The sequence below is a fragment of the Scyliorhinus torazame genome, chromosome 6 (assembly GCF_047496885.1).
Source record: "Scyliorhinus torazame isolate Kashiwa2021f chromosome 6, sScyTor2.1, whole genome shotgun sequence".
NCBI lineage: Eukaryota > Metazoa > Chordata > Chondrichthyes > Carcharhiniformes > Scyliorhinidae > Scyliorhinus > Scyliorhinus torazame.
Window position 1 is genome coordinate 109,659,871 of NC_092712.1, and position 24,819 is coordinate 109,684,689.

The 24,819-nt window shown below is 51.3% G+C and overlaps 1 protein-coding gene across 2 annotated transcripts in view; it reads right to left on the bottom strand.

Moving 5' to 3' along the window:
• Nucleotides 1-24,819, bottom strand: part of znf804b (zinc finger protein 804B) — a 935,803-nt gene that overhangs the window by 304,778 nt on the left and 606,206 nt on the right. Inside the window, exon 1 of one of the 2 annotated variants that reach the window (XM_072508670.1) lies at nucleotides 15,417-15,515. The exons of the other annotated variant lie outside the window; for it this stretch is intronic. Coding sequence (XP_072364771.1) covers nucleotides 15,417-15,425 — 9 coding nt within the window. The 5' untranslated portion in view covers nucleotides 15,426-15,515. Of the gene's footprint in view, nucleotides 1-15,416; nucleotides 15,516-24,819 lie in introns of those variants that run through there. 2 annotated transcript variants of the gene reach the window in all.

The following is a 24,819-nucleotide window of genomic DNA, read 5'->3' on the forward strand; positions in this document are numbered from 1 at the left end:
CGCCGAGACCCCCCGCCCCGCCGGGTAGGGGAGAATCCCGCCCATGTTTTCAGTTTCACACTTGACAATGAAATTTGAACTGAATGTACAATAATACCACAGGAAGAGACACACTAGTCTATCTAGGCCATCAAATATTATTACCTTCTGCATCACAATACTCCCATTCTGACCAAAGCCAGGTAATCACCTGCATGTGACAAAGAATAAATAAAAGAACAAACAAGGAAAAAGAAATTGAGAACATTTCTTTCCAATCCCCTTTGGCAATCAAAATCAGTGCAAACAATCATATAAATCTTGGTTTATACCAAAGGATATCTAATTTTGTGAAAAGTGAGCACTGCTCCATTTTGGAATGGGCCCAGACTTCTCTAACAGGAATATAGCAAATCAACATTCACCGCATCGAGTTGACAATTGTTCCACAGGTCCCCTATATTTTAGGAAAAGAAGGGTCACCTAAGACATGCAACCTAGTTCTGCCCCTGTTTGCTTGTAGGTGGGACCCTTGAACCTGTATAATTTATTTGACTGAAATAATTAATCCACACAAATATAATTCAATCCAACAAAATAACCATTACACAACAGTTATAAACAAGGCAGTGAAAAAATAACATCACAAATAAGGAATGTTATTATTTAGAATTTTTATCAGTGAAGTAATATCTGGTAGAATAATAAAATGTCAATAAAAGTTTCTGGCTTTGAGAAATGTTTTATTAAATAAGTCTGGGAACAAACTTTTCAACAATTATGCTAAAATCGGTCAAATATATTTACCAAAGTAATGCCGATAAAATTGAAGGCAGTGCTATATCTGTCTCGTAGTTCTGGGGACAGTACTGACAGAATATCTGCTATTTCTGTACAGTGACCTACTTTTCACATTTCTAAAACATTATTATGATTTCGTTGAATTCTCTAAATATCCAGTGTGTGTATTTATAATGGGTTAAAAGGTTTTAATTTATTTTCCTAATGCTACTTCATACTAAAATATAAATGAGCTGCAAAATAAATTTGCTTCAATAAGTTTATAAAGGATATCTCGGGATAAGGATGGGAAAAGTCATCATTTATTTATTTAACTTTATCTTAACAGTGTTTAATGATTTGCAAACGAGATCATGGGCAAAATTCTCCGGTATCGGCACGATGCCCGCCGACTGGCGCCCAAAACGGCGCAAATCAGTCGGGCATCGCGCTGCCCCAAAGGTGCGGAATGCTCCGCATCTTGGGCGGCCAGCCCCAACCTTAAGGGGCTAGGCCCGCGGCGGACAGATTTCCGCCCCACCAGCTGGGGGAAAAGGCCTTTGGTGCGGAAATGACATCTCCGGGCGGCGCATGCACGGGAGCGTTAGCGGCCGCTGACGGCATTCCCGCGCATGCGCAGTGGAGGGAGTCTCTTCCGCCTTCGCCATGGTGGAGACCGTGGCGAAGGCGGAAGGGAAAGCATGCCCCCGTGGCACAGGCCCGCCCGCGGATCGGTGGGCCCTGATCGCGGGCCAGGCCACCATGGGGGCACCTCCTGGGGCCAGATCGCCCCGTGCCCCCCCCAGGACCCCGGAGCCCGCCCGTGCTGCCTTGTCCCGCCGGTAAGGTAGGTGGTTTCATCTACGCCGGCGGGACAGGCATTTTAGCAGCGGGACTTCGGCCCATCCGGGCCGGAGATTCACGGGGGGGCCCGCCGAATATCCGGTGCCGGAGAATTTGGCAACCGGCGGGGGCGGGATTCACGCCAGCCCCCGGCGATTCTCCGACCCGTCGGGGGGTCGGAGAATCACGCATTGATGACTAGCGTGACTCAAAACTCAGTTGAATTTGTTGAATAGGAGCATCTCAGGCAAACAAATTATCCCTGTAATTAGAACAAAATGACACAGAAGCTAGAAATCTGAAACAAAAGCAGAACATTCTGGAAAAACTCAGCAGATGGAAAGAGAAAGAGTCAGATCGATGAGCTTTCCCGGTGAGCATTTCCAGCATTTTCTGTTATTATCCTCGCACAGAGTAAGATCACGGGAAAACCAATGAAGCCTGGAGATAAAAGAGCGCGAGAAAGAGCATGACTGAGAGCGGGACCAAGAGATAAAAGAGTGTGAGCACGGTAGCACAGTGGTTGGCACTGTTGCTTCACAGCGCCAGGGTCCCAGGTTCTGTATCCGGCTTGGGTTACTGTCTGTGTGGAGTCTGCACGTTCTCCCCGTGGCTGCGTGGGTTTCCTCCGGGTGCTCCCATTTCCTCCCACAAGTCTTGATTGATTAACAAGGGAAAAATAGAGTACAAGTGTAAGCTTGCAAGGAACATAAAAACTGACTGTAAAAGCATCTATAGGTAATGTGAAGAGAAAAAGATTGACGCGGATGCGATTGGCCAAAGGCCCATTTCTGTGCTGTAGACCTCTGTAACAAATGTCCTTGAGAACAGAAACAGGGGAATTTATGATGGGAACAAAGCTATGGGTGAACAATTAAATGCATACTTTGGTTTTGCCTTCACAAAGGAGGACCCAAATAACATACCAGAAAAGTAGCGAAACCCAGGCTTCAGTAAATTCCAAGCACTAAGTACATTCTAATCACTCAAGTGTGTGATTGCACTTTCCTTTGATGTGGCCAATGTTTGTAAATATTGGGGTTTCACCGCATAGGTCACTGAACCGTGAAGGGAGATGAATGAATCACAGCTGCAGATGGTTTGTAGAAGCTGTCAATCACAGACCACTACTACAAAACTACGAATGTCTTGCAGCTAATGGATCTGTGGGAACCAGACGCAGGTCACAGCTATTCTGCTTCGAGAAATGGACACGTGGAGCTGGATTCAGCGCACCCCTCCGCCAAAATCGCGTTTGGCGATGGGGCGGAGAATCCAGTTTCACGCATAAAATCGTGACCAGTGCCGGTTCGCGATTCTCCGCCCCCCCCGAAAAGCAGCGTACTCGGGAAGTACGCCGCGCCGAGTATCCACCACCTGAGGCCATTATCTAAGGCTCGCCCCGCTATTCTCCGCCCGCGAACGGCCGAATTCCCGACGCCGTATTTCTAATATGATCCTGCCATTCGGGATACTCGCAAGGCAGCTGCGGACTAAATCTTTTTATTGTGCCTGTGGTCCGAGTCGGGAGCGCGACCTATCGGGGGCACTATTTCCGCGGTCCAGGTCCACGGTCTGAGTCCACCATTGAGCATGGCACGGCGGCTGGAAGCCGCCGCCGTGCGCATGTGCGGCCTCTGACCCGGAAGTGTCGGGGGCTGTATTGGCAGCTAGAGCTGCGAGCTCCACGACAGCTGCCTACTAGCCCCCCTGCAAGGCTGTGAATCTGTGGCCTTTTTGACGTCAGTTTTTCTGGCATAAAAGACCACCGTTTTCACAACGGCGAGGGGACATAGTCCCTGAAGCGGAGAATCCAACGCGTGGAGCTTCAAGGTAAGTGTTACAGCTGTAATTCCTCTCACTGCCCCTGTCTGGACTGTTCCCTAGTTTCCAGGCAGCGGTCTGTGTGTGGTGGAGGGGTCTGTTGGGGATCCCTTTAGGTAGGGGGTCCCTGTGGGGGTCTCCCTTTTACAGGGGTCCCTGGGGCGGGGGGGGGGGGGGGGGTCTCCTTATTGCGGGTCCAATATCGTGATTCCCTCAGGAATCCCTCATATTCCATCTGGAATTCGGAATAGTTTGCCGGTTTGCGCTCTCAAGGGGGATTGTGAACCAGTTGCAATACAGCTGCGGCGGCAGAACATAGGGCGGGATTCTCCGTTTCTTCGTAATCGGCGTCGGGCAGAGAATCCCTTTTGATGCCGCAATCGGGGGCACCGCCTGTTTGACCGGTTCTGTATGCTCTGCCCCCTCCGAAATGGCATCATCGCGTTGGGTAGCGCACGCCGTTGGGACGGCCATAGCAGGTCACCTGAAGGCCCTCCCCTGATGCTCCGCCCCTGATGGACCGAGTTCCCGACCTCGCGGTTGACGCGTGGTCTCAGCGGTTGGGAATCATAGAATTTACAGTGCAGAAGGAGGCCATTCGGCCCATCGAGTCTGCACCGGCTCTTGGAAAGAGCACCCTACCCAAGGTCCACACCTCCACCCTATCCCCATAACCCAGTAACCCCACCTTACACTAAGGGCAATTTTGGACACTATGGGCAATTTAGCATGGCCAATCCACCTAACCCGCACATCTTTGGACTGTGGGAGGAAACCGGAGCACCCGGAGGAAACCCACGCACACACGGGGAGGATGTGCAGACTCCGCACAGACAGTGACCCAAGCCGGAATCGAACCTGGGACCCTGGAGCTGTGAAGCATTTGTGCTATCCACAAGGCTACCGTGCTGGCGTGGCGGCTGCGGACTGTCTCCAGCGCCACCACTGTTGGGCGGCAGGCATGCTGTTGGCGGAGGGGGCTTCCGCGAGGGCTGTGGGGACTGGTGGGGGTTGGCCAGGGGGGCACTATCTGGCAGGTCGGGTCCGCACACGGCCAGTGCCATGTTTTATGGCGCGCCCATTGCAGGTCATTGCCGTGCGCGTCCACGGACCCGGCCATTCTCCAGCCGTTTTTATCATGGGAGTAGGGAGTTTTAAGCGGCACGACTCCATCCCCTCACTGGTGCAGGATTTCTTTGACGTAAAATGCCACAGATCGTCCGCACTTCGGCTCACAAACTGTAAATCCAGCCCAATTTGTTAACCCCAACGCAGAATACGTGGACTTTCACAACAGCAAAACTGGCACCGCAGCTGGACCAATTCTGTTACTATTGAGGGGCTAGCACCGGCACCGTGTGGAACACAATTGATTCCAATGAAAAATGGTGCGGGATTCGTCGGGTCCATGATTGACACTCGGGAGGCTGACAAGCTGCAGCCGCATATGTACATTACAATCCCCACACACACTCACCCCAGCCAACAAGATGGCACTGATTGTGCTGGAGTCCACCCATACGGCTGATGGGTCGGCTGGGGCCAGAGGGCACCCACGGGGGGTGATCTGGGGGGGACACCCATACGACCATTGGCCCTATGTTCAAAGTGGTTTGTTAGTGGTGTGCGCAGCTGCATTTCTGCCTTGCTGGACGCGGCAATGGTGTTACGTGTCTGTCCACCCCGACCCCACATCCGAACTGCTGGCCACCCCCCGCTACTCCCCTTGGCCCTGGCACAACTGTCAGAAACCTATGGTGATGTTGGACACTTTCCGTACCCCTTCTCTCTCTCTCAGCAGCCACCACGCCGATTTTTAAAAGCACACATGAATCGCGCTAACAGGAACTCGGCCCATCAGAGGAGGATAATCGCGGAGGCCCTGCAGAATACCGGGTTGGGCCCGCTAATGATATGCAAATGGTGTTTGATGTACGTACGTTCCGGAACTCATTGGCGACGCTGTCGGGAATCGCGATTTGCCGTCAATTCGGTACCTGCCATGATTTTGGCGTCAAAACCGATTCTCCACCCAAACGCGTTACGTGATTTCGGCATCGGCCAATGGAGAATCCCGCCCATAGCCTCCCAAATGGAGAATCCATCCCTAGCGATTAATCCCTCCCTCTACACTGACCTTTGTCTCCGACCCCATCGATAATCACTGCTGGGGTCTGGATGTAGTGATCACCATTGCTAAGGCCTGAAAATTGCAAACCATCTGATTGGCGAGCAGCTCTTGGAGGCAAGACATCCGTCCTTGATGGAAGTGGAATGCCTGCCTCAAGCCAATTAATGATCCACGACCGTTAAATGGCTGTGGGAGCAGTTGCCAGTGTGGAAGCGGGGTCGGCATTTAATTTGGAGGTCGGGACTCTGGCCCAATATAAAGTCCAGGCCCACGAAACAAACTTATTTCCCAGCATAGAAATTGAATTAGCACTTAAGCAAACAGACACTTTTAATTATAGTACCCAATGATCATCAGGAACTATGTGGTAGACTTATGGGGAGTCACAATAATGTTTCCTCAACAGAAAGATGAAAGGCTGAAAAATGTTTTCAGTACCCTACGCGGTATCACCTAGTTTGACCAAAGGTGATTGTCACTAGGATAGTTACCTCCTGAAATTGTGGTTGTTGACAGTGCAAAGGGGCTGAGACAATTTGGGCTGAGGTACCATACTGCCAATTCATGCTCTTGTACTCCTAATTCACCCATTGACAGTTAATATGACTACTGTTATTTAAACTGTTGTTCAATTATGTGGACAAGGTAATTGCAGTATTCTACCAACCTGCACCTTTATATTTAAATTGTTGTGCAATGATGTTCATCTCATTTATTTTTCCTCATTTACTTGAACCTCATTATATGTGCATGGCCCCTGGTCTTGGGTGTTCTGGGGCGGGATTCTCCGATCCTCCCTGCCAGAATTGGGCCTGGCGCGGAGGCGGAGAATAGCCGTTCACACCGGAAATCTGGCGAGACAGCGCTTCTGCGATTCTCCGTGGACCAGCCAGTCACACGTGTGCTGTCGACGTGGCACCGGTCAGGGGCCGTTGAAAGCGGCGATTCTCTGCGCTCAACGGGCCAAGTGCCCCCCAAGTTCCACCGGCGTGGTTCATATGTGGTCCCGCCCGGCGGGACCTCGATGTTCTGGCTGCGGGGGCCGTCCTGGTGGGGGGGCAGGGGGATCCGACTCTTGGGGGGGGGGGTCCTCCATGGTGGCCAGGCCCGTGATTGGGGGCTACCGATCAGCAGGCGCGCTCATTCCGGGGGGGGGGGGGGTGGTCTATGTACCTCCGCTCAGGGCCCCTGTAGGGCTTCGGCATGTTGCGCAGGGGCCGGAGTGGAGACGGCCATCGCGCGCATGCGCGGACCCATGCCGGCCGTGCAGGGCCGGCTCTCGGTGCCGGAGCAGCACGCAGCTCTCCGGCGCCATGCCAGCCCGCTGAACAGCGGTGAATTGCTGGTCCAGGAAGCCCGTTGACGCCGGCGTACACCACATCCCGGCCCTGGACTTCCAGATCTTGTTAAACGTAATCATTCTGCGATTACTGCCGCACGAGGTGCCACAGTTTCTTGAACATTTTCTGGGTCATTTGCAAATACCAGATCAACATAAGGGGCGAAATGCTCCGGAAATGGCGCGATGTCCGCCGACTGGCGCCCAAATCGGCGCCAATCAGACGGGCATTGCGCCGCCCCAAAGGTGTGGAATGCTCCGCATCTTTGGGGGCTGAGCCCCAACATTGAGGGGCTAGGCCGACGCCGGAGGAATTTCCGCCCCGCCAGCTGGCGGAAACAGCCTTTGTTGCCCCGCCAGCTGGCGCGGAAATGACATCTCCGGGCGGCGCATGCGCGGGAGCGTCAGCGGCCGCTGACAGTTTCCCACGCATGCGCAGTGGAGGGAGTCTCTTCCACCTCCGCCGTGGTGGAGACTGTGGCGGAGGCGGAAGGGAAAGACTGCCCCCATGGCACAGGCCCGCCCACTGATCGGTGGGCCCCGATCGCGGGCCAGGCCACCGTGGGGACACCCTCCAGGGTCAGATCGCGCCGCACCCCCCCCAGGACCGCGGAGCCCGCCCACGCCGCCTTGGCCCGCCGGTAAGGTAGGTGATTTAATTTACGCCGGCGGGACAGACAATTTATCGGCGGGACTTCGGCCCATCCGGGCCGGAGAATCGAGCGAGGGGGCCCACCAACTGGCGCGATTCCCGCCCCCGCCGAATATCCGGTGCCGGAGACTTCGGCAACCAGCGGGGGCGGGATTCACGCCAGCCCCCGGCGATTCTCCGACCCGGCGGGGGGTAGGAGAATGTCGCCCAAGGATTGTCTTCCTTGGCTTCTTCCCAGTTTAAGTTAAGTTGATGAAGCTCTCCCATTAAAATAACTTTCCTCTCCTCACATATCCTTTCTAACACTTTATAGTGTGAAGTTTACTTCTTATGCTGACTCGGCAGTTTATAGCATATCCCTCGAGAAAGTATGGATTTCTTCAGCATGAAAGATGTATAACCAGAAAAGTTTCTTTTCAAGCTTTCCAGTTCCTACAAGATCAACTTATTTTATCTATCAAGTGCCTCCTCTTTTATCCAATCTGTAATTTTAAAGCACTTTATATCCCAAAATGTTACATTATTTTTATAGATCGTAGAATCCCTGCAGTGCAGAAGGGGACGACTAGGCCCATCGGGTCAGCACCGACACTCCGAAAGCGCACCCTACCCAGGCCCCTGGCCCCTCCCTATCTCCACCTAACTGTTGGATGCTAAGGGGCAATTTATCATGGTCAATCCACCTAACCTGCACATCTTTGGACTGTGGGAGGAAACTGGAGCACCCGGAGGAAACCCACTCAGACACGGGGAGAAAGTGTAAACCCCACACAGAAAGTGACTCAAGGCCGGAATTGAACCCGGGTCCCTGGCGCTGTAAGGCAGCAGTGCTAACCACAGTGCCGCCATGCCACCCCTTCAGTCCTCAGATTTGGCCACATTAATAAATCTTTCTGTTTAAAATATCTGGTTTTATGCTAGCATAAAAATAGTCTCACAAAATGCAATAAAAGTATGTATGCTAGCATTCAAATGTGACGTTTGGTGATCGGAATATCTACTCTATACGGTTCCATCAGGGAGAATGATTAACATGTACATATTCACTACTGAAATCCCACACAAAAAGAGTCTGTTAGACATGGGTCAATGAGCAATCTCATCTGAGCAAGACATTCAGATAAATAGTCTCTCACCATACTTTCCCATATCTCATGTGCACAACAGTGTGAAAATTATGTTTATCCACAGCTGAAAGGGGAGCTTGCAAGCAACATTTTCTGGTTTGTCTGGAGGAGGTGCTGACAAGTACTAGTTTCCCAAATAATTGCATGACATGTTTTAACCTCAGCAAGGGTTGTGAAACTGACTGTTGTGATCTGGCCCTCTGTTGTACATATTGCTGCATTTTCCTTTCCACAACATTAGATTAGGTGGGTTTGCCATGCTAAATTAGTGCCCAAAGATGTGCAGGCAAGTGTAGTTACTGGGCAGTGGGCCTAGGTAGGGTGCTCTCTTGGTAGTGTTGGTGCAGACTTGATGGGCCGAATGGCCTTCTTCTGCACAGTAGGGATTCTATGAGATGTGTGCACAACAGGCAGCTGATCCACGGTCGTGAGGTGTCCACTCCCACTGAAATTGAAAGCTGTCCCGAATGCAGCTGATTTTGGGGCCATTTGCAAGGCAGGGGCGAAATTCTCCGTAATCGTCGTGATGTCCGCCGACCGGCGCCAAAAACGGCGCAAATTAGTCCGGCATCGCGCCGTCCCAAAGGTGCGGAAGTCTCCGCATCTTGAGGGGCCGAGCCCTAACCTTGAGGGGATAGGCCCGTGCCTGACTGATTTCCGCCCCGCCAGCTGGCGGGAAAGGCCTTTGGTGCCCCGCCAGCTGGCGCGGAAATGACATTGCCGGGCGGCGTGGGCGCAGGAGCGTCAGCGGCCGCTCACGGCATCCCCGCGCATGCGCAGTGGAGACCATGGCGAAGACGGAAGGAAAAGAGTGCCCCACATTGCCGGGCGGCGTGGGCGCAGGAGCGTCAGCGGCCGCTCACGGCATCCCCGCGCATGCGCAGTGGAGACCATGGCGAAGACGGAAGGAAAAGAGTGCCCCACGGCACAGGCCCGCCCGCGGATCGGTGGGCCTCAATCGCGGGCCAGGCCACCGTGGGGGCACCCCCCGGGGCCAGATCGCCCCGCACCCCCCCCCAGGACCCCGGAGCCTGCACCTTGTCTCACCGGTAAGAGAGGTGGTTTAATCCACCCCGGCGGGACAGGCATTCCAGCAGTGGGACTTCGGCCTATCCGGGCCGGAGAATCGCCATAGGGGGCCCGCCAACCGGCGCGGCGTGATTCCCGCCCCCGCCGAATATCCGGTGCTGGAGAATTCGGCAACCGCTGGGGGCGGGATTCACGCCAGCCCCCGGCGATTCTCCGACCCGGCAGGGGGTCGGAGAATCCCGCACGAGGTGTTAACACCCAGAAACACGTGGAGAACGATTGACTCGGAGTCGTTGTAGACCCGCTTAATACGTAAATCAGGATCCTACAATATTCATGTGACCCCAATTACTATTTACAAAAGTAGTAGGTAGATTTATGCTGCTTATGTTCTACCGCTGGGTCACTAACTGTGCGGAGTCTGCACATTCTCCCCGTGTCTGCGTGGGTTTCCTCCGGGTGCTCCGGTTTGCTCCCACAGTCCAACGACGTGCAGGTTAGGTGGATTGGCCATGATAAATTGCCCTTAGTGACCAAAAAGGTTAGGAGGGGTTATGGGTTATGGGGTTACGGGGATAGGGTGGAAGTGAGGGCTTAAGTGGGTCGGTGCAGACTCTTTTTAAAAATAAATTTAGAGTACCCAATTCATTTTTTCCAATTAAGGGGCAATTTAGCGTGGCCAATCCACCTAACCTGCATATCTTTGGGTTGTGGGGGCGAAATCCACACAAACACGGGGAGAATGCGCAAACTCCACACGGACAGTGACCCAGAGCCGGGATCAAACCTGGGACCTCGGTGCCATGAAGCAGCAATGCTAACCATTGTGCCACCGGTGCTGCCCGTCGGTGCACACTCGATGGGCCAAATAGCCTCCTTCTGCACTGTATGTTCTATGTTCTACCTGATATCAGCTAGTGCAACAGCCAAAGAGGAGACTAGTAGATAAGTCATTAGTTATCCTAGTGGTGCCAAGCACATTCTTCCGGCTTCACAAAGCAACTGCAGTGGGGGATTTCTCACTCCAAGCTGTATTGGGATTATTAGTAACTGTAGCTGTGTTACATGAGGATGGATTTTACAGCCCCTTCGCTAGCACGTTTGAAGGTGGATGGGACTTGCAAAATAAAGCGGGTGGCCTTCCCACCCACCCATCTCCCACCCACTGCTATTCTGTCTCCTATGTTAGAGTGAGTGGAAAGGTGTTGCATAGTCCACCCAATTAATGGCCACATAAGCATTTGATTCCACCTCCGCTGTTATTTTCCTTGCAATAGGGAAAGGCCGAGACAAAATGCGTAGCCTGGCAGCTTTCGTGACATGGGCTGCTGTCAGGCAGGAAGAAGGGCTGCCTCCTTTTTGGCGAAGGGGTCCACTGTGACCATTGGAGGCACTTCCCACAAGATCGTATCCATTGACCTCCCAAGCCCAGCACCCGTGTCCGCTTGCTGGGCTCTGTCAGCCAGTCCTGTCCAAAATCCCAGACTTACTTTTAAGTCCAGACTCCATCAGATGTCTTCCTTGGCGGCTGTCAGTAGTTGCAGGAGTGGTCACTGCTCAATCCTGGCATTGCTGAGACCGCAGAGCTGCCAGCCAGTCAGATTGACCATTAGTGCCCTTGGGTCCTCCCAGATATGGGCAGAAGTCCCACTTTGAAACAATTAAGGTTGTCTCAGCTTAATACTGCTGTGGGCCGCTGGGTTACAGGTGGGCGGGCTGACAACCAACATTTTAATGAAGCCCCAGGGAATATGGCATTCCATGACATCCAGCCCATAGTTTGCCCGTGTAAGGTGTCAGCTGTGGCTCAATTGGTAACACTACTGAGTCAGAAAATCCTCCAGGGCTTGAGCACAAAAAGTTAAGCTGACACTCCAGTGCAGTACTGAACAAGTGCCACCTGCAATGAAGCCGGGACCCTCTGCCTTCTCCCCATAACTCCTGATCCCCTTATTAATCAAGAACCTATCTATCTCTTTCTTAAAGACACACAGTGATCTGGCCTCCACAGCTTCTGCGGCAAAGAGTTCCACAGATTCACCACCCTCTGGCTGAAGAAATTCCTCCTCATCTCTGTTTTAAAGGATCGTCCCTTTAGTCTGAGATTGTGTCCTCTGGTTCTAGTTTTTCCTACAAGTGGAAACATCCTCTCCACGTCCACTCTATCCAGGCCTCACAGTTTCCTGTAAGTTTCGATAAGATCCCCCCTCATCCTTCTAAACTCCAATGAGTACAGACCCAGAATTCTCAACTATTCCTCATATGACAAGCTCTTCATTCCAGGGATCATTCTTGTGAACCTCCTCTGGACTCTTTCCAAGGCCAGCACATCCTTCCTTAGATACAGGCTGCAAAACTGCTCACAATACTCCAAATGGGGTCTGACCAGAGCCTTATATAGCCTCAGAAGTACATCCCTGGTCTTGTATTCTAGCCCTCTTGACAAGAATGCTAACATTGCATTTGCTTCCTAACTGCCGACTGAACCTGCACATTAACCTTAAGAGAATTGTGAACAAGGACTCCCAAGTCCCTTTATGCTTCTGATTTCCTAAGCATTTCCCCATTTAGAAAATAGTCTGTGCCTCCATTCCTCCTTCCAAAGTGCATAACCTCACACTTGTCCACATTGTATTTCATCTGCCACTTCTTTGCCCACTCTCCTAGCCTGTCCAAATCCTTCGGCGGCCCCCCTGCTTCCCCAATATTACCTGTCCCTCTGCAGATCTTTATATCCGGAGCACATCGGTCTCTGGAAGGGGTGGGTCAGATGGACTGGACAATCCCAGGCTCTCCTGTCCACCTGAGGGTAAATGATTATCCTTCTCTCCTCCATAGAACCAACATCCGTGCTAGGGCACCCTCTGTGAACTATGGAGCCAGCATTCTTGCTGTTATCCTCTTGACTGGACTGTGAGCAAGTGCTCTGGAGCCATTAAATGTACCTCCTGCTTGAATGAACAGCTCAGATGCCCCTGAGGTGGCTAATTCTGACACATGTTACCACTTTATTTCCGTGAAAAACATTTTTTTTCCAAGTGCCTTACAATTCCAGTCCAAATCGCGTTGATGGGCCTGGTGGGATTCACTCCAGTTTTTGTGCCAAAAATTACACTTAGCCATATTTTGGGCTGATTCCGCCCCTCATGTTGTCTTTCAGTGTGATTAGGGAAACCTCCCCACGACCTCGCCCCCCACAATCTCAACAGGTGCATGCACCACAATGGAGTATGGAGGGAGAAATGTGTGGCAGGGTTTCGCAGCCTCATGCAAGCACTGTCCCCCACACACAGAGCCTTCAGCAATCACACTCATCTCACTGTCCTGAGCTTTTCCATTTTTCCAATCCCTTGACCCTGCATCCTCCTACAATCCATCCTCTCCCTCCACCCCAGTGTACCCCTCCTTCAAATTTTACCCTCCCCCCCCCCCCCCTCACCACCACCCTCCAGCACCCCTCCTATCTGGCATCCACCCTCACCCTCCACTCCAACATTGACGCTCAGTCCATCCTCCCCCTCTAGACCGCCGCTTCCTCCATGACGCTGACCTCCATCTCCAGTCCTTAATCCTCCTTTACCCTGTCCTTTCCCTTTGTCTTCAGCAATCCTGATTCCTTTCTCTACCTCTGCTCCTCCAGCGCGCAACCGTTCCCCCCCCCCATTCCTTCATCCACCCTCAGTGCAACCTCATCCTTTAGTCCAGCATATCCCTTACCCCTTGTCTCCGCCCATGCCTTTGCCATTCCTTACACCTTCCCTCACTCCTACCTCTTTCGCTACAACTACCCCCACCGCCCTATCTCTCTCTGCCACTATCCCGTTCTCCAGCCGGGCACCATCAGCCCTCCGTATCACCTCCCAAAGCCCTTCTCCCATTTAAACCCTTCTCCCATGGCCCCCACCTCCACCCTTACCCTCACATTCCTCTGGACTCCCTCCCTCCTCCCCCCACAGGATTTTCCTTCTCCCCCACCACCCCTCCACCCACCCGGACGCCCTGGGCACTCCACCCCCTTGATATCTTTATCTCCATCTTCCCAACCTCCCTCTGATGTTTTTGGTCCCTCCTCCTTTCTTCATCTCCTCACTTCTCCCCCGCCCTGAGATCTTTGGCCCCTCACTCACGCCCCTCTTCACCACATACATACCTGTGGTTCGAGAAGAGTTCCAGAACATGTCGGAGAATTCAGCGATGGCTTAGGAGGATGCTGGAGGTTTGGAGGCTGCTGTGTGGGGATCCCCCACTCCCTGAGAGCTGCATTGAGTTTGCAGCATATGGGGCAGCACGGTGGCGCAATGGGTTAGCACGGCGCCAAGGTCCCAGGTTCGATCCCGGCTCTGTGTCACTGTCCGTGTGGAGTTTGCACATTCTCCCCGTGTTTGCATGGGTTTCGCCCCCACAACCCAAAAATGTGCAAGCTAGGTGGATTGGCCACGCTAAATTGCCCCTTAATTGGAAAAAGTGAATTGGGTACTCTAAATTTTAAAAAAATGAGTTTGCACCATATCTGAAGATCTACCCACCATTTGGTGTGTTGTTTTGCTCCAGGGCCCAGTAACTGCAAGCCTCCAGTATGATCTGCTCCACAGATGTCCATGATCTTGGCAGGGTCTAATAAAGATAGGTCCTAATACCTTCACGCCACAATGTTCCAAACGCGTTTCCCGCCGGTGTGTTTTCCTGCTGGTTTTGCGGGGAATTTGCAATGTGGGGGTATTCCAATTGGGACTTCATCTGCATCCTGTTAATGGATGCAAATGAGGTTAACCGGCCTCTGGTGCGTTTCCTGACACCAGCGAAGGAACCCCACTCTAAATCCACGCTGGCATGAAACGATTTCTGGGCCTCATGCCATATTCTCCCACCATGCCCGATATCGAAGAAGCTGGTGGGGTCTCGGGAGAATTCCAGCCAGTAATTCTATGCTTCTATGCTTGTATGATTCCATGATTCAAACAACAGCAGCCATTTCTCAAGAAAATGCCCTGATAAATATTTGACAGAATACCATCTTCCTCTTTTACCCAACATGCAGCTTTTTTTATCTGACCGAATTTTGGAGTCAGTTGATAATTTGTGTCACATTTCTCGTAGTTAATTGCACAGTGGGGCATCATTATTTCCGAAGAGCAATATTTATGAAGTGCATATGCAGCAGCTTATCGTTAATTCTAATGTATTATTAGGCATAAAGTATTTCTTCTTCAAATGCTTAGACAAGGCCCCAAGCCCAAGTAAACACAAAATATATACCAAGCAGTCATCTGAAACATGATATACCTTGTTGCTATGAATTAAACAACAAGATATTAACACCAATCCACAGGGTGCAGTACTGAAGGTAGCTTGGTTCCACTTTGTTATTTTCTGTTCCATCTTAATTCATTCCCCCTCATGTTTTGTGATTGAATCACTGTTAAAGACATCTGAGATATTTGTCTCCACATAAATCATAGTTACCTTTGCAAGCACCCACGATACCTGCATTATTTTCAAAGAATATATTTTACACAAGATCCAGTTTGCTCGGGTTTTAGATGAGCTCCTAGGTTTGACAAGAGCTGAAAGGCCTAATTTCCTCCACTCCCTGGTTCTATTGTAAAAAATCAGCTGCAAACGATTAGGGCTACATTTATAAATCTATTGTAACGATGTTCTTAACTCATTGAAGTAGTCCTAATGTATAATTTCATAATAGTTTTGCCATACCTGTATCATCTGTTTAAGAAACTCAAGGTCTGAGATTCACAAGTGAAGCTCTGCAATTTTTGGCTGAAGGGCAGCATAGAAAATAAAAAAAACACAGTTGCCTGAATCACTGTCAAGTACATTTGCTTGGTGGATTAAGTCGTGGAAGATTACTGCTGTGGCAGCGCTTTATTTTCCGAGTAAGTAATGGGAGATCTTCTGTAATATACCGTTACCAATGAGGATAATTGATCAACAAAGCAATCATCCTAACACGGTCTCCAAGGTTTACAGAAATAAACAACTATTGTATTTTATCTGCATAACCGTACGGATAGCCACTAACTCAGTTATTTTAAAAAATCACATGCGATATGATTGCAATGAAGCTCTACTAGTCAAACGCAGACAAAAGATTAAGAAGAATTAATACTGACAAGTAAAATCCATTAGACGACAGACAGCCCAACACTGCTGTAATCAAAGGATTATGACTCATCTTGTCGATCAACAGCTATCGCTGCCTTTTATCAATGGAACACTTGACAACTGGGAAAGCTCACTGGCCAAGGTTTGTTACAAACACTCAAAAATCTCCAATCATCGCAGTTCTAGACACCGATTTCTTCAAAATAATTTATGACATGAACTAAAATTGCGTTCTCCAGCTATTCTTCTGGCTCCTGTAGTGAGGGTCCCGTCACCCAGAGTGGTGGGCTGGCTGCTTAGTCTATTTTTTAATTAAAGAGCTAAAATACTTGGAGAGGCTGCCTCTAATTATTTCGCACAATCAATTAATCCTGTCATTGCTTTGTTGATGGATGGGAGGATGTTGTTGGAACACTAATTGTTCAGGTGGAACCAGGGGCTGGTTTAGCACAGGGCTAAATCACTGGCATTGAAAGCAGACCAAGGCAGGCAGCAGCATGGTTCAATTCCCGTACCAGCCTCCCCGAACAGGCGCTGGAATGTGGCAACTAGGGGCTTTTCACAGTAACTTCATTTGAAGCCTACTTGTGAGAATAAGCGATTTTCATTTCATTTTTGGGAACGAGCATGGTGTAGCGGTATTGTTGCCATATTAGCAATCCTGAGGCTCAGACTAATGTCCTGGGGATGTGGGTTCAAATCCCACCACAGCAACTGGTGGAATTTAAATTCAATAATAAATCTGGATTTTAAAAGCTAGTTTTGGTAAACATGATCATGAAACCTTTGTCGATTCTCATAAAAATCCCAAATGCCCTATAAAAGGAAGGAAATCTGCCATGCTTACCTAGTCTGGGCTACATGTGACACCAGGCCCATAGAAACATGGTGGATTCTTAATTTTTTAAAAATTCATTTACTGGATTTGGCATCGCTGGTTAGGCCAGCTTTATTCCCCAGCCCTAGTTGCCCTTCAGAAGGTGGAGGTGAGCTGCATTCTTGAACCGTTGCATTCCTTGAGATGTAGGTACACCAATTGTGCTGTTGGGGAGGGAGTTCCAGGGTGTTGCCCCAGCGACAGTGAATGAACGGCGATATATTTCCAAGCCAGGGTGGTGAGTGACTTGGAGGGGAACCTCCAGGTGGTGGGCTGCCCAGGTATCTGCTACTCTTGTCCTTCAGATAATAGTGGTTGTGGGTTTGGAAGGTGCTGTCGAATGAACCTTGGTGTGTTACAGCAGTGTATCTTGTAGATGGTACACAAGGTTGCCACTGTTCGTCGGTGGTGGAGGGTTTGAATGTTTGTGGAAGGGGGAGCAGTCAAGCGGGCTGCTTTGTCCTGGATGGAGTCCAGCCTCTTGAGTGTTGTTGGAGTTGCACTCATCCAGACAAGTGGAGAGTATTCCATTACACTCCTGACTTGTGCCATGTAAATGATGAACAGTCTTTGGGGAGTCAGGAGGCGAGTTACTCCCTGTAGGATTCCTAGCCTTTAACCTGTTCAGGTAGCCACAGTAGTAATATGGCGAGTCCAGTTCAGTTTCTGATCAACGGTAACCCCCAGGCTTTTGATTGTGGAGGATTCACGTTCCTCCGGGTGCAACGGTTTCTTCCCACAAGTCCCAAAAGACGTGCTCTTAGGTAATTTGGACATTCTGAATTCTCCCTTTGTGTACCCGAACAGGTGCCGGAATGTGGTGGCGAGTGGCCTTTCATGGTAACTTCATTGCAGTGTTAATGTAGGCCTACTTGTGACAATAAAGATTATTATTATTAATGCCACTGAATGTCAAGGGGCATGGTTAGATCATCTCTTGTATCAGATGGTCATTGCCTCGCATTTGTGTGGTGCGAATGTAACTTGCCACTTGTCAGTCCAAGCCTTAATGTTGTCCCGGTCTTGCTGCATTTGGACATGGACTGCTTCATTTGAGGAGTCACGAATGGTGCTGAATATTGTGCAGTCATCTGCAAACTTCCCCACGTCTTTTTTTTTTTTAAATTTAGAGTACCCAATTCATTTTGTCCAATTAAGGGGCAATTTAGTGTGGCCAATCCACCTAACCTGCACATCTTTTGGGTTGTGGGGGCGAAACCCACGCAAACACAGGGAGAATGTGCAAACTCCACATGGACAGCGACCCAGAGCCGGGATCAAAGCTGGAACCTCGGTGCCGTGAGACAGCAGTGCTAACCACTGTGCCACTGTACTGCCCTAAACATCTCCACTTCTGACTTATGATGGAAGGAAGGTCATTGATGAAGCAGCTGAAGATGGTTGGGCCTAGAACACTACCCTGAGGAACTCCTGCAGTGATGTCCTGGAGCTGAGATGAATTACTTCCAACCATCTTCCTTTGTGCCAGGTAAGACTCCAAACAACGGAGAGTTTTCCCCCTGATGCCCACTGACTTCAATTTAGCTAGGGCTCCTTGATGTCATATTCGGTCAAATGCCTCTTGTTGTCAAGGGCAGTCACTTCACCTCTGGCATTCAGCTCTTGTGTCCATGTGTGAATGGGCTAGCAAGTCACTCGGTTATATTAAAACCTAAACAAAATCGATAAGTAGGAATAAAACGCGATACATCACCCAGCATCGAACTAGGAACTGGAAACAACAGCAGCAAAATCATCCCAATCGACACTGCAAAATCTTCTTTGCCAACATTTGGGAGCTTGAGACAAAATTCTGAGAGTCGTATCACAGGCTAGTTAAGCAATAGTCATGCTCACAAAATCATACCTTACAGACAATGTCCCAGACACCACCTTCACCATCCCTGGGTATGCCCTGTTTCACCGACAGGACAGGCCCAGCAGAGGTCACGATGCAGCCGTATACTGTTGGGAGGGAGTTGCCATAGGAGTTCTCAACATCGACTCTGGAATGCATGGCATTAGGTAAAGCATATAGGCACTGTTTACTTGCTCATTATCACCTACTACACCCCTCGCAGCAGGTGAATGAAATTGAACTCCGGGTTTCGGGGCTCAAGCAGCGGCTGGAGTCGTTGACATATCTGTGTGACTGAGATCTATGTGGATAGCGAATTCAGAGAGGTGGGTGTGTCGCAGGCTAGGACCATGGAGGCAGAGAAGGAATGCATGGACATCAGATGGTGCAAGAGAATGAGGCAGGTGGTGCACGCTTCCCCTGAGGTCCCACTCGCTCGTTGGTTTTCCATTTTGGGCCTCTCATGAGAGCATTGGTTCCTCAGAGGAGTGTAGTTAGAGTAAAGCTTGTGCCCTTTGGATCAAACGCTACGTCATTCACACATCAGACACTCAAGAAAGATATAATTAAAGAAGACAGTGTACTTCTACAAGTATAAAACCAAAAGAATAATTAATTAGTTTGAGTGCCTTTGAGAGTCTAGAAGATGGAAGCTTATCACACTCGTCACTTGTAGATTAGGTACATTCAGATGGCTGGGGGGTCAGGATATTAGGATTAATTTGAAGTGACGAATATTCAGCAGGTCATGAAGTCAGGAACTCATGGCTGTTGTATCAGGAGCTCCAATGTCTTTACAGCAGAACTTACAACTTTTGAATCAGACTGGGAGAACATTTTACAAGACTTTGAAACCTCTGAGTTCTTAAAAGGCAAAGGTGGCACAGCCTTTCTCTGCACCTCTTGTCTTGGTGGTGGCATTCTGCAGACTGCCCTATGTCTCGTCTGAGTGTAGGGATGAAATTATTTCAGTATCAGATAACCAGTTTCAGTCACATGGCCAACAACCATGTGTTATACAATCAAAGGTATATGGTGATCTTTCACCATGGGATCCAGGGAAATTTGGCAAACTGGATCCAAAACTACCTTTTTTGTTTTGTTTTGGTGCCTGGAAACCTGGGTCCAGTGGTGTTCTGCAGGGATCAGTGTTGAGTCCTCTGTAGTTTGTAGTATACATTAATGATCTAGATGTGAATGTAGGAGGTATGATAAGTAAGTTCACAGGTGACACAAAAATTGGCGGTGTGGTAAATATTGAGGAGCAAGGCCTTAGATTACAGGACGATATAGATGGTTAGCACAGGGCTAAATAGCTGGCTTTTAAAGCAGACCAAGGCAGGCCAGCAGCACGGGTTCAATTCCCGTACCAGCCTCCCCGAACAGGCATCAGAATGTGGCGACTAGGGGCTTTTCACAGTAAATTAATTTGAAGCCTACTTGTGACAATAAGCTACTTTCATTTCATTTCATTTTTCATTTTCTGAAGAGTGACAAATGGAACTGAACAATGAAAAGTGTGGGGTGAAGCATTTTAGAAGGACTAACAAGGCAAGGGAATATACAATGAATGGTCAGACCCTAGGAAGTACAAAGGATCAAAGGGACCTTGGTGTGCATGTTCACAGCTCTCTGAAGACAGCAGGGTAGGTTGATAAGGTGGCTGAGAAGGCCTATGGGATTCTTGCTTTTATTGACCAAGGCATTGAATATAAGAGCAGTGAGGTTATGCTGGAGCTGTGTAAAACACTGGTTAGGCCCCAGCTGGAGTACTGTGTGCAGTTCTGGTAACCATACTATAGAAAGGAAGTGATTGCACTGAAGAGCATGCAGAGGAGATTCACCTAGATGTTGCCCAAGCTGAATAGTTTCAGCTATAAGGAGAGACTGGATAGGCTGGGTCTATTTTCCCTGGAGCAGAGAAGGCTGAGTGGGGGGGGGGGGGCCTGTTTTGAGATGTATAAAATCATGAGGAACAGGGAGAGGGTAGACAGGAAGGTACTTTTCCCCTCAGTAGAGGGATCAAAAACCATCGGGCATAGATTTAAGGTAATGGGCAGGAGGTTTCACCCAGAGGGTATATGGAATCTGGGGCGTCATTCTCCGACCCCCCGCCGGGTCGGAGAATCGCCGGGGGCTGGCGTGAATCCCGCCCCCGCCGGTTGCCGATGTCTCCGGCACCGGAGATTCGGCGGGGGCGGGAATCGCGCCGCGCAGGTTGGCGGGCCCCCCCCCCGCTCGATTCTCCGGCCCGGATGGGCCGAAGTCCCACCGATAAATTGCCTGTCCCGCCGGCGTAGATTAAACCACCTTTTGAACGGCGGGACAAGGTGGCGTGGGCGGGCTCCGGGGTCCTGGGGGGGGGCGCGGGGCGATCTGGCCCCGGTGGGTGCCCCCACGGTGGCCTGGCCCGTGATCGGGGCCCACCGATCCGCGGGCGGGCCTGTGCCGTGGGGGCACTCTTTCCCTTCCGCCTCCACCATGGCGGAGGCGGAAGAGACTCCCTCCACTGCGCATGCGTGGGAAACTGTCAGTGGCCGCTGACACTCCCGCGCATACGCTGCCCGGGGATGTCATTTCCGCGCCAGCTGGCGGGGCAACAAAGGCCGTTTCCGCCAGCTGGCGGGGCGGAAATTCCTCCGGCGCCGGCCTAGCCCCTCAATGTTGGGGCTCGGCCCTCAAAGATGCGGAGCATTCCGCACCTATGGGGCGGCGCGATGCCCGTCTGATTGGCGCCGTTTTGGGCGCCAGTCGGCGGACATCGCGCCGTTTCGGGAGAATTTCGCCCCTGGAACTCATTGCCTGAAAAGGTGGCTGTGGTAGGAACACCACAACTTTTAAGAAGTATTTAGATCAGCAGTTGAAATGCTATTGCAAACAAGGCTGTGGACCAACTGCTCGAAAATGGGATGAGAATAGTTTGGTGCAATGGTCCAAAGGGCCTCTTTCCGTCCTGTAAATGGCGAGATTCTCCATTTGGGAGACTACGGTCTGGATTCTCCGATTCTGCGGCTATGTTCACAGGATCCATCTGGTCTTCCGATCAAAAAGTCGGCGCTGACTCCGCACCGATGCTCCGCCCGGTGGGGGGCTAACAGCCGCACCATGTAAGGTCCCTAGCTTTGCCAGTTGATACGCATGCAGAATTGCCGCGCAAAACCTGGCCTGCCAAAAACTGCCCCCCTGTACCTCCCTCACCACCCCCGGACCACCCCCCACCAGTCTGACCCGCCCCCGCCGAAGCACCCGCTGCCAGCGAAATGCCCCCCCTCACACCTGACTGTGGCGGCGCTGGACACAGTCTGCAGCCGTCACGCGAGGTCCCCGAAAAGTGAGAAGACAAGCAGCACTCGACATTGGGGTTCCGGCCCACTGGGGGCAGAGCATCGGGGGAGGGCCTCAAGTGACGTCCTGAGGCTGTCCCGACGGCGTGGGCCTACGCTGTTTTTGAGGGGGCGGAGCATCGGAACAGCAGTGCTGCCCCCGATTCCAGTGTAAAAATGGATTCTGCGGCCGATCGCGATTTCGGCATTGCTGATTGAAGAATCCCGCCATATGTTCTCCCGCCATAGGAGAATTGCAACCGACTTACTTTCCCCTAGGAGTTCAAATCGTGAAGCAATTCTGTGTCCCTTGCCATGCAAATTTATGCATGGTGAGGAATTCAAGTGATTCCCGGGGGAATCCCGCTATCAGGCCGCTATTTCGAGCGCTCGACCCCATAGCGAAGTCCCACGGTTGGCCATATCTCCCCCACCCCCCACCAGAACCGCAAAGCAGCCCTACACCCCCGGATTGCCTGGGCACCCCCTTCCTTCCCCTAAGAATGCGGGTGAACAGCTCCGCCCCACCAGGGGTCCCCTTAATAGGGAAACTCCCCTAGGGATCCCCTTCACAGAGAGACCCTCACCAGGGATGCTCTGAAGAGGGAGACCCCAGGAACCCCTTAACAAGGAAACACCCCAGGGACCCCATGAATAGGGACATCGCCTGGGGACCTCCTCAACAGGGAAAACCCCCAGGGACTCCCTGAATAAGGAGACCCTGCCAGTGACACCTCTCCAGGGACCCCATGAGTAGGGAAACCGCACACAGGGGCCCCATGAATAGGGAGACACCCTCCAGGCACCTCATGAACAGGGAAACACCCAATTGCCCCTAACTGATGGAACCCCCCACCCACCCCACAGAGAACCCCTAGCTGAAGGAGCCTTCCCATTTAGCTGAAGGGACACACCACAGGAATCCCTTGACTAAAGCGACCTCTTCTCAGACGTCCGCTCCCCATCCCCCCCCCCCCCCCCCACAGAAAAGAGATCCGTATGGAAGCTAGAGAGCAGTCCAGACATAGGCAGTGAAAGGAATTACAGCTGTAACACTTAACTAGAAGCTTCACATGTCCATGCTTGGAAGGAGAACAGCTGTGACCTGTGTTTCAATCCGTAAGATCCATTTGCTGCAAGACATTCATTCCTTTCCAGTAATCCAATCACTAAGTGCATTCCAAGCACTCAAGAGAGTGATTGGAATGCACTTACCACTCACCACCCTTTGATGTGGTTGATGTTTGTAAACATTGGTGTTTCAGCACTTAAGAGTCACTCATCTATGAAGGGAGATTAATGAATCAAGGTGGCAGCTGTTTTGTGGACACATTCAATCATAGCGCACTACTAGAAAGGAATTAGTGCCTTGCAGCTAATGGATCTGTGGGAACCAGATACAGGCCACAGCTGTTCTCATTGGTGAAATGGACACATGGAGCTGTAGGGTAAGTGTAATTCTCCTCACAGCCCGTCTGGACTTCTCTCTGGCTTCCAGACAGGGGTCTTATTTCTGGTGGGGGGGGGGGGGGGGGTCAGTGTGGGGCGGGTGGTCTGCAGAGGGTCCTTCCAGGCAGGAGATCCCTGTTGGGGGGGGGGGGGGTACCCCTATCACAGAGGTCCCTGTGGGGGGGGAAGGGGAGGGTCAGATAGAGGAGGTGTGGACCGGCAGTCCATTGTTGGGGGATGTTCCTCAGATGAGCTTGGATGGTCACTACCAGCATGGCCCTGGTGTGGCAGACCTCGCAGTGGACCAAGGGGACAACCATTAAACCAGGGCCATGCTGGTGGAACTCAGAAGTGATCCGCACCCACGTCATTCCTGGCCATGGGGACCGGAGAATCGCGGGAGGCCAGAACATAGGCTGCCAGGCCTGCTAAATAGATGCAAATGGGTCATTAAGACCCATTTTCATTTATTTACATCCTCCCGCTGGCGTACGGCATGAGCCTCGGGCGCCAATCCTGATTTTCCGCTGGCGCCTGATTCTACATCCCACGAGGGAACGCATTCGATTGAGAATCCCATCTATCACCTCTCAATCTTCTAAATTCCAATGAATAGACTTGCAGCTTATTTAACCTTTGCTCATAGGATCATCCCTCCATACCAGGGAGCAACCTAGTGAACCTTCTCTGAGCCGCCACCAATGACATAATGGACAGGATTCTCAGTTTGGGAGATAATGAGCTGGATTCTCCGCCCCCGACACCAAAATCGTGTTCGGCGACAGGGTGGAGAATCCGTTTTCGCGCATGGAATCGGACCGACACCGGTTTCGCAATTCTCCGCTCCCCGGAAATTGCCGTTCTCGAGGATTACGCCACGCCAAGTATCCACCGCCTCATGTCATTGCCTGAGGCCCACCCAGTGATCCTCCATCCCCGACTGGCCGAATTCCCGATGGCATGGTTCTAACATGGTCCCACCGTCCGTGATCTTAGCGTGGCGGCTGTGGACTCAGTCCGGGCGCCACAGTCATGGGAGGGTCGATCGGCGGGCAGGGGGGGCTTCATTCAGGACGGGGGTTATGTGTGCGGGTGGTCCGGGGTGCTCAAGCGGCCGATGCGGGGCATGGTACAGGTCCGCGGGCTGAGTCCGGAGGTGCAGGGGGCAGTATAGGCAGCTAGAGCTGCGAGCTCTACACCAGCTGCAAGGCGGTGAATCTGTGGCCTTTTGATGCCAGTATTTATGACGGCGTGGGGACATAGTCCCAAAAACAGAGAATCCAGCCCAATGTTCTCCTGTCAAATTAGGAAGCAATTCCCAATCCTTAGCCATTCAACTTTATTTATGGCGAGGTTTGCAAGGGATTCCCGAAAGAATCACATTACCGGGCTGCCAATTTGAGTGAATGGTCCCATGGCTGACCACGTCCTCCCCCACCACTTCACAATTCAGCCCCACCGACCCACATTGCAATTCAGTCACCCCTC